Source organism: Zootoca vivipara, chromosome 3, assembly GCF_965207765.1.
Source record: "Zootoca vivipara chromosome 3, rZooViv2.hap1.1, whole genome shotgun sequence".
NCBI classification, from domain to species: domain Eukaryota; kingdom Metazoa; phylum Chordata; class Lepidosauria; order Squamata; family Lacertidae; genus Zootoca; species Zootoca vivipara.
The window spans coordinates 63648645-63662613 of NC_142586.1; the positions used below are offsets into that span (position 1 = coordinate 63648645).

The 13969-nt window shown below is 42.3% G+C and overlaps 1 protein-coding gene across 1 annotated transcript in view; it reads left to right on the forward strand.

The window, feature by feature from the left end:
• Nucleotides 1–870: 870 nt before the first annotated feature.
• The window catches only part of AKAP12 (A-kinase anchoring protein 12), a 65800-nt gene continuing 52701 nt past the window's right edge, over nucleotides 871–13969 (forward strand). The window contains exon 1 of the mRNA XM_035108752.3: nucleotides 871–1196. Coding sequence (XP_034964643.1) covers nucleotides 1050–1196 — 147 coding nt within the window. The 5' untranslated portion in view covers nucleotides 871–1049. The remainder of the gene's footprint in view (nucleotides 1197–13969) is intronic.

The following is a 13969-nucleotide window of genomic DNA, read 5'->3' on the forward strand; positions in this document are numbered from 1 at the left end:
ATAGGAGTCAGGTCTGCAGGTCTGCCAGTCTCTTCTGTAGTGAGACATTGCCGTTGAAGTTGGCCACCAATGGCCCAGGCCCAGGGACACACAAAGTGTGTCCACTCTGGCTCGGAGCCCGCCTACCTGTGTGCCAGGTGGGGCACACAGGCTCCTCTGGGCGCCTCAGCTCCCTCCTCAGTTGACCAGCCAAGGGTTCAAGAGACACGGGCGGCAGCAGCGCTGATACAGCTCCTTGCCAACAGCACAAAGCAGCCTAGGTACGCCTCTGCATGGAACACTTGCAGAAATAGAAACTGGCCACCTTTGATCTACTCCAATTTACCCCCTGTGTTTTGCTGCATAGGAAGAAATAAGGGACGTTTGGCAATTCTAGTCCCTGGTGATTTATGCTTCGAGTACTACTGTAGGCACGGCCGCCTCGCCTGCCTTTGCTGGGGTGGAAGGTGGGGAGCACATCAAAAATGCCTCGTCAGCGGAAGGTCACGGAGACGTAATGTGCAGAGCCACTTTCCCTCCAGCTCTATCGGTAATGGAATTAACGCCCATTAATCTAGCGCGATGGCGAGAGCGGAAGGCGACTCTTCTTTAGAAGGGGCGCTTAGAAAAGTCAAATAACTATCTCTGTGGCGGGGAGGGGGCAAAGAAGGCCCGGGGGGGAGCAGCCACCTTGGTCAGGTGGCGGGATGTTCTCTCTCTCTCTCTCTTCCCCCGCCCCTTCTCGAGACCAGGTTTGATGCTGCAAGGCGTGTCCGAGGCTCTGCTCATGTGATGGAGCAGGAGGGAGAGCGGGCGGGAGGACCAGAGAGGAGCTTGTTCTTTCCTCCCCCCCCCTCTAAAGGAGTTTGCAGAAAGCTACTGGTTTCCTTCAGTCGCAGCTTGAGCGCTCTGCTGAGCAGCCGAGACTGAGGCGAAGGGCGCAGCTGCCTGGACAGCTTCATTATTGCTCTCCTCTCTTTTATCATTACTGGGCGGGAAGCTTTGGGTCTGGGCAGCGGAGGTGAGGAACCGGCGTCGCGAGGCAGCCACGCACCGAAGAGAGCGAAGCCATGGGAGCCGGCAGTTCTGCGGAGCAGCGGAGCCCGCAGGACGGGGCCACTGCAGCAGAGGAGTCCCAGCCCAGCAGCCCTGCGGGAGAAGCGCCCACGGCGGCGGCGGCGGGGGCCGAGCCGGAGCAGCCGGAGGATCCCGCCAAGGTACGAGCCTCGGTGCCATGCTGCGCGCCTCGGAGAGCGCTAGGGGGGCCGGTGTCTGTGTTTTGAGGCCGCTCCGCCTCAGTCAACTCAAACTTTCGAGGGGCGCCTAAGCACCTGCGAAGGGGCTGGCGGGCACCTGCCTCCCCTTCGCCCCCCCCCCACCCGTCCGCGTCCTCTTCCACCCCTCAAAAAGGGGTGAAGTTTGGCGGGGTGGGGCGTGGCGCCCGCTCGGCTCGGCTCTCCTGAGGCGGGGAACTGCGCAACCGGCACCTCTGCAGTAATAAACTCTCTTCCCTTTGTCTGTCAGAAGGGCGGCCAAAAAAAGTACTTGGCGAAGGGCGGATGAGTAGTCGCCGAGGCGCTTCGGGGAGCTCCTCACGAGCGCGGCCTGGCGTCGCCCCCCCCCCCCCGCAGATCATCTCATGCCCTCTTCCCTGGGCGCTATTGGGGGCGCCCTATTGTATTTGGCTGTTTTGCACCTCGCCTAGTTTAGTCTCCTGTGCGCAAGGTATTGCTGTGGTGGTGGTGGGGAGCGAGTTAAGGCAGCCTCCCTCCCCTCTTGGTTTTCCTTTTGTGTGTACGTACGGATTGGTGTGGGAAAAGACCCCACCCTATGGCCGGACGGCAGGGAGTAGACTGTGCTGTGCCAGGACTGCAGTCCTGCAGTCAGCCAGGGCTTGGTGGTACCCAGGGCTGCTGCAGTTGTAGCCTCTTTTCTTTCTCAGAGGATGAAAGTGAGAGGTGTGTGTAATCCGAAAGTGAGGGGTGGGAGTATAAAAACAAACGGGAAACACAGAACTAGTCCCTTGGTGTTTTCTGCACTGACAAGTGTTTAAAAAACCAGCTCTATCCTGCCCCCTCCTCATATCGACCTGCTTCAAAGTACAGCACGTGTTCAGAATAGACAAGTTATTGAACATTCTTCAGTGTTGCATATTATATGAATAATGTGTATGCATTGGTTGCAGCGAGATACTTGTAAACAAATGCCTGCAGTTGCTAGAACTACAGATATTCCTATAAGTACAGTAATAAGGTGTATCCTTAACTAACCAAATAATTTTACTGAATATTCTCATAAATGTTACACATACAAATAGCAACAGAGAACTTAGAGAAGCAAAAAAGGCTCTCTTAATACACATTTTCTGTGCACTTTGAGTTACATTTTGCAATCTTCCAGACAAAATTTCTTGTTTTGTTTAGGATAAGGATGGTTTCTTGCATTATGCTATTTTCCCACCAATAGTCCAATAAGTATTTTTCTTACTTTTTAAAATATAGTCAGGTTTATTAAGCACACCGATTTAGCTCAATAAAGTTCTTTAAAAACAATTTAGATACTTATTTTAAACTCTAGATGGAACATTTCAAGCTTGCTGTTTTCCTAATCTAATGTGTGGGTGTTTCTAAAGCTTGAGAACTGGTTGTGACTTTGTTTTTGTGACCTTGAGTCTCAGATTTTTAACTCCCAGGAAGAATTTTCCGTAGCTGCTGTCCTACAGTGTTCACTGTTGAGGGTGGTATTTTTAAAAGTGTTTTAAAAAAGAAGTTAAAATGGAACAAATAGTTTTAATAACTTGGAAGAAATATGTCTTCTGATGACACCTTTCCAAAGTAAAATTTCACAGTGTACCCACAGTTTGTTGCTGTGAGATAATTCAGCTACAGAAATGTAACTGCAGAAATCATGAAATGTGACCAAAGTATCCGACCAAGATGATAAAATAATGCTGGCTTCAAGCTTGAGAAAGAAAATTCCTGCGAAGGTCAAGCCAGCGTCTCTTAAGCTATGTGAAAAAGCATAAATTATTTACTATGTTTCGACTCCTCTTGTACTTTAGGTTCCAGGAAGGGACTTAAGCATTTTACCCACGTGATTCCAGTTGTTGGAAGAAAGATAAACAATATGATTATTTTAATATTAGCTGTGCCAGTGTCTAGAAAGAATTAATCACAAAATGTTTATTTAGAAACATATATTATTTTAAGTAACATCTAGCCAATAATAATACATTTTAAAATGCAGTTGTTTGCATGAAATCTTCTAGACTAGGGATAGGCTACATGGTGCACTCCAGATATTGTGGTCTGTAACTTTCCCTCAGTCCCAGCCAGCATGGCTAGTATGCAGGGTGATCTGTGTTGTAGTCCAAAACATATTGGGAGCATCATTTTGGCTACTCCTCCTCAAGACCACATAAAATCAGTTATACCACACCTCCTTAACCTGTTCAAGCACCAAAAAGCATGAGCTGCTAACAAAAGCACTCTATACAGTACTGGTTCTTAAACTCCACTCCCATCCCTTCCATTCACGTCTGTCCACTGTTTAGGTCAGTGACTCTGGCAGAGCCAGACATGGCCAGGCCTGTTTTCTCAAACCTGTTCCTTTTTATTTTTCCAAATGAAGCCTCCAGGAACATTTTCCCACTACCAACCCAGAATAACTGTGGTTGTTCTGGGGAAAGAGTCTCCACATTTCCTTCTTCACCCCTCTTTATAAAACTCATCAGACATTCAGCTGAATCAGACTAAGGGTTCATCTAGATTCCACTGAGTCTTTTGCAAATGGTAGCTAAACAGATGTTTCTGGGAAGTCCACAAGCATAGTATCAAATAAATGGCCCACTCCCATTATTTTAGCATTGCAGTGGCAAACCAGGCGCTCTCTTGATGTCATTGGACTACAGTTCTCATCATCCCTGACCATTGTCCAAGTTGGCCTGGGCTGATGGGAGATGGCATTCCAACAACATCTGAAGGACCACTGGTTCCTCATCCCTGTTTTTGCAGCTGCTATTACACAGTCTTTGAACATAACCTTTGATAAACTTATCCTCCATTAATTTGTCTAACCCTTTTAAAAAGCCATTGAAGCTAGAGGATATCACATTTTGCAGTGGTGGATTTCACAAGCTAATTCTATGTTTATGACTGATTGGAATAATCAGACATACTGCCTATGCTTTCGACATGGGGGAGGAAAAGTATTGCTCCTCCCATGGTGATTCTTTTAGTGGTAACCAGGCCACCCAGTGTTGTTGGTGGTTGGAAGACTTTGTCTGCCCTTCAGGGTTACCCCTCACCTTCCAGAGAGAGTGAATGAATGAATGATAGCCATTAATCTGTATATACAGTAGAAAAAAATTAATGCACACATTGGGATAGGGATAACTGTCCCAAGTCCCTGATTATCATAGGGCCTGTAATGAGAAGTAGGTTTCCACCTAAACAGTCCCAGTCTGCATTTTTGTTTTTACTTTGTCCAGTAAAGCTCAATGGGAACCTCTGAGAAGCATAGTAGCAACTAACTACAAAGCCCTACCATGGCCTGGTTGCTGTTTCTTAGAACATAGGTAAAATTGAGACAAGAGAATTGTCTTTTTGGAACTTGCTTTGGTATATGTGGATTGTAACAAGTATTCTGAGTTTGTGATAGCAGTCCCCAGCAGCACACAAAGGAATCATAGAAGTGGTATGCTATGTTTCTATGTAACTTTAAGGTGCTTAATTAACACGATGCAAAGCGAAATATACTGGCAGACTACTTTAGAATGTATGCTGGAAATTCCCTATCATACCCCAGGGTATATGCTTCTACCCAATTTTTGATCCATATAAACTTAGCAGGTTGAGTTGCAGTAATTTTGAGCCGTTCCTTAGAATGCATATTACATTGCCAGTAGTGAAGGAAATTATTTTGCCTCATGCACTAATGAGAGACCATAACTCTAGTGCAGTGGGCCTTGGGCCACTTTCAGGTGAACCTCAGTGCCTGAGGCTGACTGGCCCCCTCCCCCACCTACTGTGCCCCAAAGCCTTTTAGTTGAACCAATGCCAACATCAGAGCACCTTGCATATTGAGTAAGAGTGCATGGGGTGGAGTGGTAGCAGTTGGAGGAAGGGACATCTCTTCTAACAAAGTGTTGGAGGTGTTGAAAGCCATAAAAAGTGAGATTAAAAGTTATTTATTAATAACCATAAAGATTAAAATTAATTAGGAATAGAAAGGAAGGATGTGAGAGAGAATCTGTTATAGGAGGAAGAATAGAATATAAAATGACCACCAGGAAGGAATGGGGAAATGGCATGTTATTTAGGGGTGTGTGTGTGTGTGTGTGAAGGGGATAAGGTAAAAATCAAATGTAAAAGGAGACTGGGCTTCAGTTCTTTCCAGCTATTTCAATATCCTTAAGTGCTGCACTGGCTATTCTGGAATAGCTACCTTTTCTGGTTCTAACAGGTTAAAATCCATACTTCATACATTTAAAATTAATATACTGTACAGTGGTACCTCGGTTTGCGAACGCAATCCGTTCCACGGAGGCGTTCACTCGCCGAGGTGTTCGCTCACCGAAGGCACACTTTTGCATGTGTACGAAGCGCCCATAGAGCGCTTCTACGCACGCGCTGCGCAGATCGCTTCTGCGCATCCGAGCGCCGCGGAACCCGGATGTAAACACTTACGGGTCCGCGGCATTCGTAAACAGAGGCGTTTGTAAACAGAGGTAGCGTAAACCGAGGTTCCACTGTACTACCTACAAGTAGCATTTGGTTAAGGGATAAATAATTTGTATTAAGTGACCTTAAATATGCATCACACATTAAATAAAAGGGGATACACATACCCCTTTTCATTTAAAAGTACACAGAAAAAATTCAGGTACTGCACAATGAAAACAGTTTATGTTGGGAGTTGAGCAGGAATTTAGAGAAGTACAGTTGATGACCATTTTGCGCTGGGGGGGGGATCCGTTCTCGGCCCCTGTGTGTTTCAGCGCAGCGTGTATAAGCACGTCCCACTCCACCTCTGTTACACACCCTTTTAGTGACTTGTTTAGTGACGTTTCCAGTTTGCTTCTGGGTTTGGTGCTGTGCACAATTGTGCATCATTTGAACGCACATTAATCAGTCATTGCCTGTACATGCAGACATATTCCCAATCTACCAGTATTGCTTATCTTTGATTTATTGAGGTTTTTTTTATAGTGTTATTCTTATTCTTCAAATGTAAAGTAAACATTTTATGCTGCAAGCATGTACACATACAGGCAATTTCCCATTTACGTGGGGGTTATGTTACGAGGCACTGCAGGTTTAAATAAAATTGCGTATATTGGGAACACCCTCTGAACCTCTGGAAACTCTTGGAAAAACCATTCAGAAAACAAAAACTCCACCAAACTCCACCACAGTCGCTCCCTCCAAACCTCCTTGCTCAAGCTCCAACGCCCCACAGGCCTCAAAGGTTGGTGCAAAGGCTCCCAGGATTGCATTTGCAAAGGCTCCTGGGAATGGTAAATGGTATTTTTGTGCCAGTTTGCCATTTATAGGCTCTTTTAGGACTGTTTTTGCCCCTTTTCATGCCGCTTCCGGGTTTGCACGGTTGTGGTGTCTCAAGTGTGCGTAAATGAGGAGTTGCTATAATTAATGACACATGCATCACTTCTGCTCCTGTACTTCTGTAGCACTGGCAAAAGTTTAATCAGTTCTTCTTTGCAATTACCTACCCCTCCCACCCGCTAAATCTTTCTCATGTTTTTTAAAACAGTCTATGGTAGGTGATACTCAAAGATCATTGGACTTATTCATTCACTTCGGTGGGACTTCTCTGTGTATGAGTTGGATATCACTCTGAATAGAAATACTTGTATTATCCTGGCTTCAAAATTAAGACCTGCCTTCCAGATTCTTTCACCATTTTAATCCAGGAAATGTAGAACTTTTTAGTACAGTACAGTCATGCCTCAGTTTAAGTACACTTCAGTTTGAGTACTTTCAGTTTAAGTACTCCACGGACCCAGAAGTGTTTACTTCTGGGTTCCGCCACGCATGCATGCGCAGAAGCAATCTGCGTGCTTTGCGCATGCGCAGAAGTGCTATATTGGCGCTTTGCGCATGCATGCTACCGGCGCTCGGATTAAGTACTTTTGCACCCCGGAACCAATTAAGTACTTAACCTGGGGTACCACTGTATTTTTTTTGCATTTTGATTTGTGTGGCTTTTTCGGTTTTTTCACTGTGACTTGTTCTTCATTTTATGGTTTCTGTGACTTGTTTTTGTGCCTGTGTGGAACCCAGTTCAGCTACTGGTTGATTGTGTGACTGCAGAAATGGATAAAAATAAACCCATCCAAACTGACTATCATCAGTGCACATAAGAAAATAAATGTTAATTTTTTTCATCTACAATACTGTCTTATTTATTTTTATAGTACAGTATATTGATTATTGCCTTTATTTTATGGATCAATAGTCTCGTTAGACCAGGCACCCCCAAACTGTGGCCCTCCAGATGTTTTGGCCTACAATTCCCATGATCCATAGCTAACAGGACCAGTGGTCAGGGGTGATGGGATTTGTAGTCCAAAACATCTGGAGGGCCACAGTTTGGGGATGCCTGTGTTAGACAGTAAAATTTGCATTAAATTGCTGTTATAGGGGGTGTTTTTCATCTTCTGGAACTGATTAATCCACTTTCCATTACTTTCAGTAGGAAAGTTCGCTTCAGGTTAAGTACGCTACAGGTTAAGTACAGACTTCCGGGAACCAATTAAGTACTTAACCTGAGGTACCACTGTATAGTAGTACCTCTGATTACGTAACCCTCTGGTTAAGTAAACTTCAGGATGTGAAAGGGGCAAACCCGGAAGTATTTGACCGGGTTTCGCCATGCGCGTATGCGCAGAAGAGGTTCTCATGTTGCGGAAACCTTGGGATCTGACCGGAGCACTGGAACGGATCCCGTCCACAACCAGAGGTACCACTGTACACTGAAACCATTGTTAATGGTCTGTAACATCAGTACTTTAGTTACTACAACATAATTTATTGAAAATCCACTAATGTATCGGTTCAAATAATAGTTCTATGTTTCAATACAAAATATGCAAAGTCATTATTTCACAACTTTTGGGAGCATTTTTAGGCCATTGCAAAATAAGAAATAGTTGGCAGGTCAGTTTCAGCATAATACATCACAGCAGTTGAATAAGAATCCCTGGTTCTGTTCCCGTATTTCTCAATCTAAGAGAAGTTTACTTTCAGCTCTTTCTCTTAAAATGATTTATAATGTAAAGTCAGCTGCTTGATGACAAGCTCAATAAGCTCATTCACCCATTGATCTTCAGAATACAGCACATCAAAACAGTGAACGGTGGTAGAGGACAAGCATATTCCACATTACTGCTGCTGCCTTTCCTGGCTAAAGTTGCAGGAGTAGGTTTACTCATATCCCATGGTGTTGCGCTCCATTTGGCTTTAAACCACAATAATATATTCAAAGTAGTCACTCCTCGGTAGAACCTATGGTAAATTCTGCACTATTTAGTTACCAGTATTTACAAGATGCAGTATATCTTTTGAGGGACAGGGTGGATCCTGATCATGCTATCAACTCTGAGGAAACTCCACTCCACATATTGAACTTGCCGTGACTTGAGATCTACTGGGAAGGCCCTGCTGGTAGTTGCAGCTTTAAAGGTCATCCTGGAGTTTATTACCCACCAAAGGGTCTTCACAGAATTGGTATCCTAGTTGTTGTTTAAAGTCACCCTAGGGGCTTGACTAGCACCAGCATGGTTTAGCTTTAGGCACCAACTGAAGATCTGTTGCTTTGCTTTTTGATATAGGAGGATGCCTGGGTTTCAGGACACTGACAGATTACAGGAAAACAGAACATTGGTGGTTTTAATTGTTTTCTTCGTTAATTGCTTTATGTATGAATTGTTGTTACTTGCTCTGGATTTTAGGATGAAGGGTAGGATATAAGTTTTTTAAAAAATAAAAATAAAAACTCTTTAGTTGATTAAAAGCACAGTCCTATGCATTTCTTCTTAGAAGTGAGACCTGATCCTGTTGATGACTTAAGCTCTTTGGGACTTACTTCCAAGTAAGTTTGTATAGTACAATACACCAATTGTCATGTTTGTCCAGAATATGACTTTTATATTATATTTTGTGAGACCTTTACATTGTTTTCCAAACTGCAGTAATAATATCAGAATTAATTATTAATGCTAATGTAACTACTTAGGCTTCCAGGATTCTATTTTTGCACATTCAAGCGAGCAGCAAGATGGAAGGAAGTAATTTAGCACTTTACTTTAGTCTGTCCATTTCCATAGTTTGCATATTAAATCTTCATTTTAGTTTTATTAAATTTATATACCACCTTTCATCCAATGATCTCAGGGTGGTTCACAATATAAAAATACAGTATAAATACAGGTATGTGGAACTCAACATTATCATGCAAAAACGAAATAGATGTTTTTGTAGATTACTCATTTTTTCAACTGGGACCCCACTTCAGAATTTACCTGAAGCAGCAGCAGTTAATTTGTTTCACAGGTGAGCATGTGTAGTTTTGTATGTGCAATAAATGTGAAGATATGTGAATGGGGGTATTCAGCTTTAGAAGTGGACCATGTACAGGACACGTGAAGAATACATTAGAACAAAGCAGCAGTTCTTCTTCCTAAACCTTGTTGAGAGAATGGGGTAGGAGGAGAATATTATTCCCCAAATACTAAATGGATGAGGGAGTCTTTCATTCAATTCATGTCATTATTCTATTCTGTCTGTTTCAGGTTTCTTGTGGTCTCAAAGGGAGCTTACATCACAGTTTGAGAACCACTGTGTTAGTGAAAGCTTTAGCAAGCACAGAAGCTGAAGTTTTTAATATCAGGGCTCTGATTGGTAGATGTTAATGGAAGTTCTTCCTTTTCATTGAGTCATGCAATTTGCAACTTTATCCTAAACATATTATGATTTTCAAGACTACATAGCCAGAGACACAATTGCTCACACAAAGGACTTTTTTGTGTTTCCTTTCTAGCACGTTTATAAAGTCTCCTCTCCTCACAAGGCCAATATACAGTACACCAATTGCCCTGTGAGAAGGAAGAAGAGAAAGAGGAAAGCAGGCAAAAAACAACATTAGGGCCTACTCTAGTCAGACTGTCCCCCCACACACTCAAACTTTACTCTTTATCTTTACCTTGACTCGTCATTTATTTTAATATTTTCAAATTGGTAAACCATCTTGGGTATTTGGGCAGAATATAAATACAATAAATAGATAATAAACCTGGGAACCTTAGCAAACAGATTTATTTATTTATACTTACATTTATTCTGTTAAAAAAAGTTTGTGAGCATATCTTGGGGAGATTTTCTACCATGCCCACACAAAAATTTGCCTTTAGAATGTTACATACAATTAATTAGTTATATAATAATTGAAAACAATAGAAGTTAATTTGGGCAACTGAAATAGATACAATACCAGTCAAATATAAAGTCTCTCTTGTAATGCCCCCACCCCCATGTGTCTGTCCCTAGGAAGCACGTATTTATGCGCACAGCTTGTCGAGCATGTCAACACAAGTGTATTCACAGAATTTCAGTGACTTATTTTTCCTCTTGTTCTAAATCGGGCTTCCTCAACCTCGGCCCTCCAGATGTTTTTGGCCTACAACTCCCATGATCCCTAGCTAGTAGGACCAGTGGTCAGGGATGATGGGAATTGTAGTCTCAAAAACATCTGGAGGGCCCAAGGTTGAGGAAGCCTGTTCTAAATAATGTAAGGGAAATTTAAGCTAAGAACCCAATAAGAGCCCTGCTGAATCAGACTAAAGGCCTATACAGTGGTGCCTCGCTAGACGAAAGTAATTCGTTCCACGGGTCTTTTCTTATAACGAAAAAATTCGTCTAGCGAGTCCCATAGGAATGCATTGAATTTTTTCGCATTGTTTTTTGCCCATAGGAACGCATTAATTGAATTTCAATGCATTCCTATGGGAAACCGCGATTCGCTAGACGAAAACGCATTCGTCTAGCGAGGCAACCTCCGCTCGAAAAATCCTTTCGTTAAGCGGAAATTTTGTTAAGCAGGGCATTCGTTAAGCGAGGCACCACTGTATAGTCCAGCATCCTGTTCCATAGTGTTCAACCAGATTCTCATGGGAAGCCTGCAAGGAGGACATAAGCAGAACAGCGCTGTCCCTATTTTTTATTCAGAGGTATATTGGCGGTAGTACATAGCCATCATTACTAGTAAGCTTTATTTGTCAGTAATTTACTTACTTACTTACTTACTTCCCTTTTAAAACTGTCCAAAGTAGTTGCCATCACCACATCTTGTGGGAGTGAATTTCATTGTTTTAACTATGTGCTGTGTAGTTGATAAGTATGTACTGCGTGAATAAATACTTCCCTTTGTCCAGAATCTTCCAGCATTTGTGACCCTTTTTTGTGAGAGGGAGAAAAAACTTAAATCTTGCTCACTTCATAATTTTATACATCTCCCAAAGATCTCTCTCCCCACCCCTATCCCAGACTTTTATTTTTTTCTACTGGTAAGTGGAAAAGCCCCAGTGTTTTCATCATGGGGAAGTTACCATTGGTTCATTTTGGTTGCTCTCTTCTGCACTTATAGTATACTTTGGTGACTAGAACTGTACATAGTATTCCAAATATAGGTGCACCATAGATTTGTATAATTGCATTATATTGTCAGTCATTTCACCTACAGTCTTTTTCGTAATGATCGGTAACATGGAATTTGTCTTTTTCACAGCTTCAGTAAATGGGCTGACATTTTCATTGAGCCTAGCTACAATGATCTCAAAATCCCCTTCCTGGGATTTTAATTAGGCCATTAAGTGTATACAGTATGTGGTTAGGATGCTTTGCTCGTAAGTCAGAAGTTTTTGACTTTTTTGAGTCCACGGCTCCCTTGACTAACTACATTATTTGCAGCATTATTTGCTGCTGCAAACAGCTGTGCAAGCCTTTGGGAGGCAGAGACCCAAGAGGGCATCAGAGGAGGGAGGGAAGGAAAGAGGGACAGAGGCCAGTGTTGCCCGTGGCACCCCTGACAGTGATTCAAGGCACCCAGGGTGCCACAGCACACTGGTTGAAAACCACTGCCCGAAGTGCATCAATTTTAATTTCTTTTCACCCAGTTTGCAGAGATCCTTTTGGAGTTCTTCTCAATACCTTTTTGTTCTTAACATCCTAAACAATTTGGTGCAGTGGAGAGGGTGAGAAAGCTCCACTGTGCACATGGACAATTGTATGTAGGTCACACTGATTCTTCAGAATATGGTACTCATACAGAAAGTCAGAACTAGTTTAATGGACATGAAATGCATAATGTATACCAGCCTCTTTTGAAATAGCAGTGTAAATATTTTCTCTGTAAGACTATAGTGATTTAAAAAATAAAATAAAATCTGTTGAGTGCATGTGTTACGTATGTTGGCCAAGTGTAAATTACAGAATTTCAGTGCTTTTATTAACCAACCAGATTTCATTTCAAATGCTTTAGAACAGGGGTCAGCAAACTTTTTCAGCAGAGATGCATTTTAAATAAAAGCACACATTCTACTCATGTAAAAACACCAGGCAGGCCCCACAAATAACCCAGAGATGCATTTTAAATAAAAGGACACATTCTACTCATGTAAAAACATGCTGATTCCCGGACTGTCTGTGGGCGGGATTTAGAAGGCGATTGGGCCGCATCTGGCCCCTGGGCCTTAGTTTGGGGACCCTGCTTTAGAAGCATCAGTGAAGTAAATGGATAGGATCATCTTTGGTTATCAGGAATCCTATGAAGCAAGCTAATGTAATGTAAGCAGGGTTTAGTTAAACCTGAGTTTGTTAATCTATTCTATGAGTCAGCTTTTGTGTCCTGATTTCTTTTGTAGTAAGAACGGAATGTATGTGGAATTATAAATATATTTAAAACTCAGTCCCATAATCTTGGAGACAGAGCATGGAGTGTTTGAAATATTTAAAATAGCACCCCTGGCATTTTCCTAAAATTCTACTCAAGTCTTCTTTTCCCCCTGCCATTTAAATAGGTAGCAAATCCTGCTTAGAACAATGAACTGACAAATATTTTTTGAAGATGGTGTATTTGTGACCTGTGCAACAGTTAAGAGTTAGACAACTCTTAATTTCTATGTCTATTCAATTACTGGATATTAAGATAGAGTAAGCAGCCTGTGTAACACTGGATAAGTGTCACTACTACATCCTTGGCAATGCTTTTGTATGTAGTGTGATGCTGCATAAGAAATGGGTCTTCTATGCCGCCTTCCTCTGTTGCCAGTATGACCTGTCATCACGTAAAAAAGGATCTTAATGGTGGAACATATATGTACAAGGTGTGGAGTCTTCTTGGCCTATCTTCAGAGGCATGAAATATTTAGAAGGCAAATGTTCCCTCCTAGAGATAAGAGACTGAAATGTAGTGTTGCTTATGAAGAGTACCACAGTCCTTTGCAGTCTTTTGGATCTACAGGAAAAGGCCTTGCCAAACAAGAACTCTCATTTTCATTAGGGTGTGCACAGCAATGCAGTCCTGAATAATGCAAATAGTGTGAATTGCATTGAAAATATGCAAAATGGTTTTATTTTGATAATGCTGTTGTGTTTTGAATGCATTTTTGAAGCTCCCGTTCTTTATGAGGCATTGTGAATATTAAACTCAAGTAGACTATGATATCCATTCCTAAATTTGTAAAGAATAATCTGTTGCCAGCCATCTCTGGGCATTTGTGGAACTGCAGCTGATATATAGCCTTTCAGCGATGGAGAAGAATGCTGGGAATGCTTAAACAATCTTGGAAATAGGTCACGGTTTAATAGAACTATACAAAAGTGAATGGCAGTTTCTCAAGAAGTTCTTGTGATCCTTGAAGCTTATTATTAATATATACCTGACTAAATTTTAAAATGAATACAGTGACCAAATC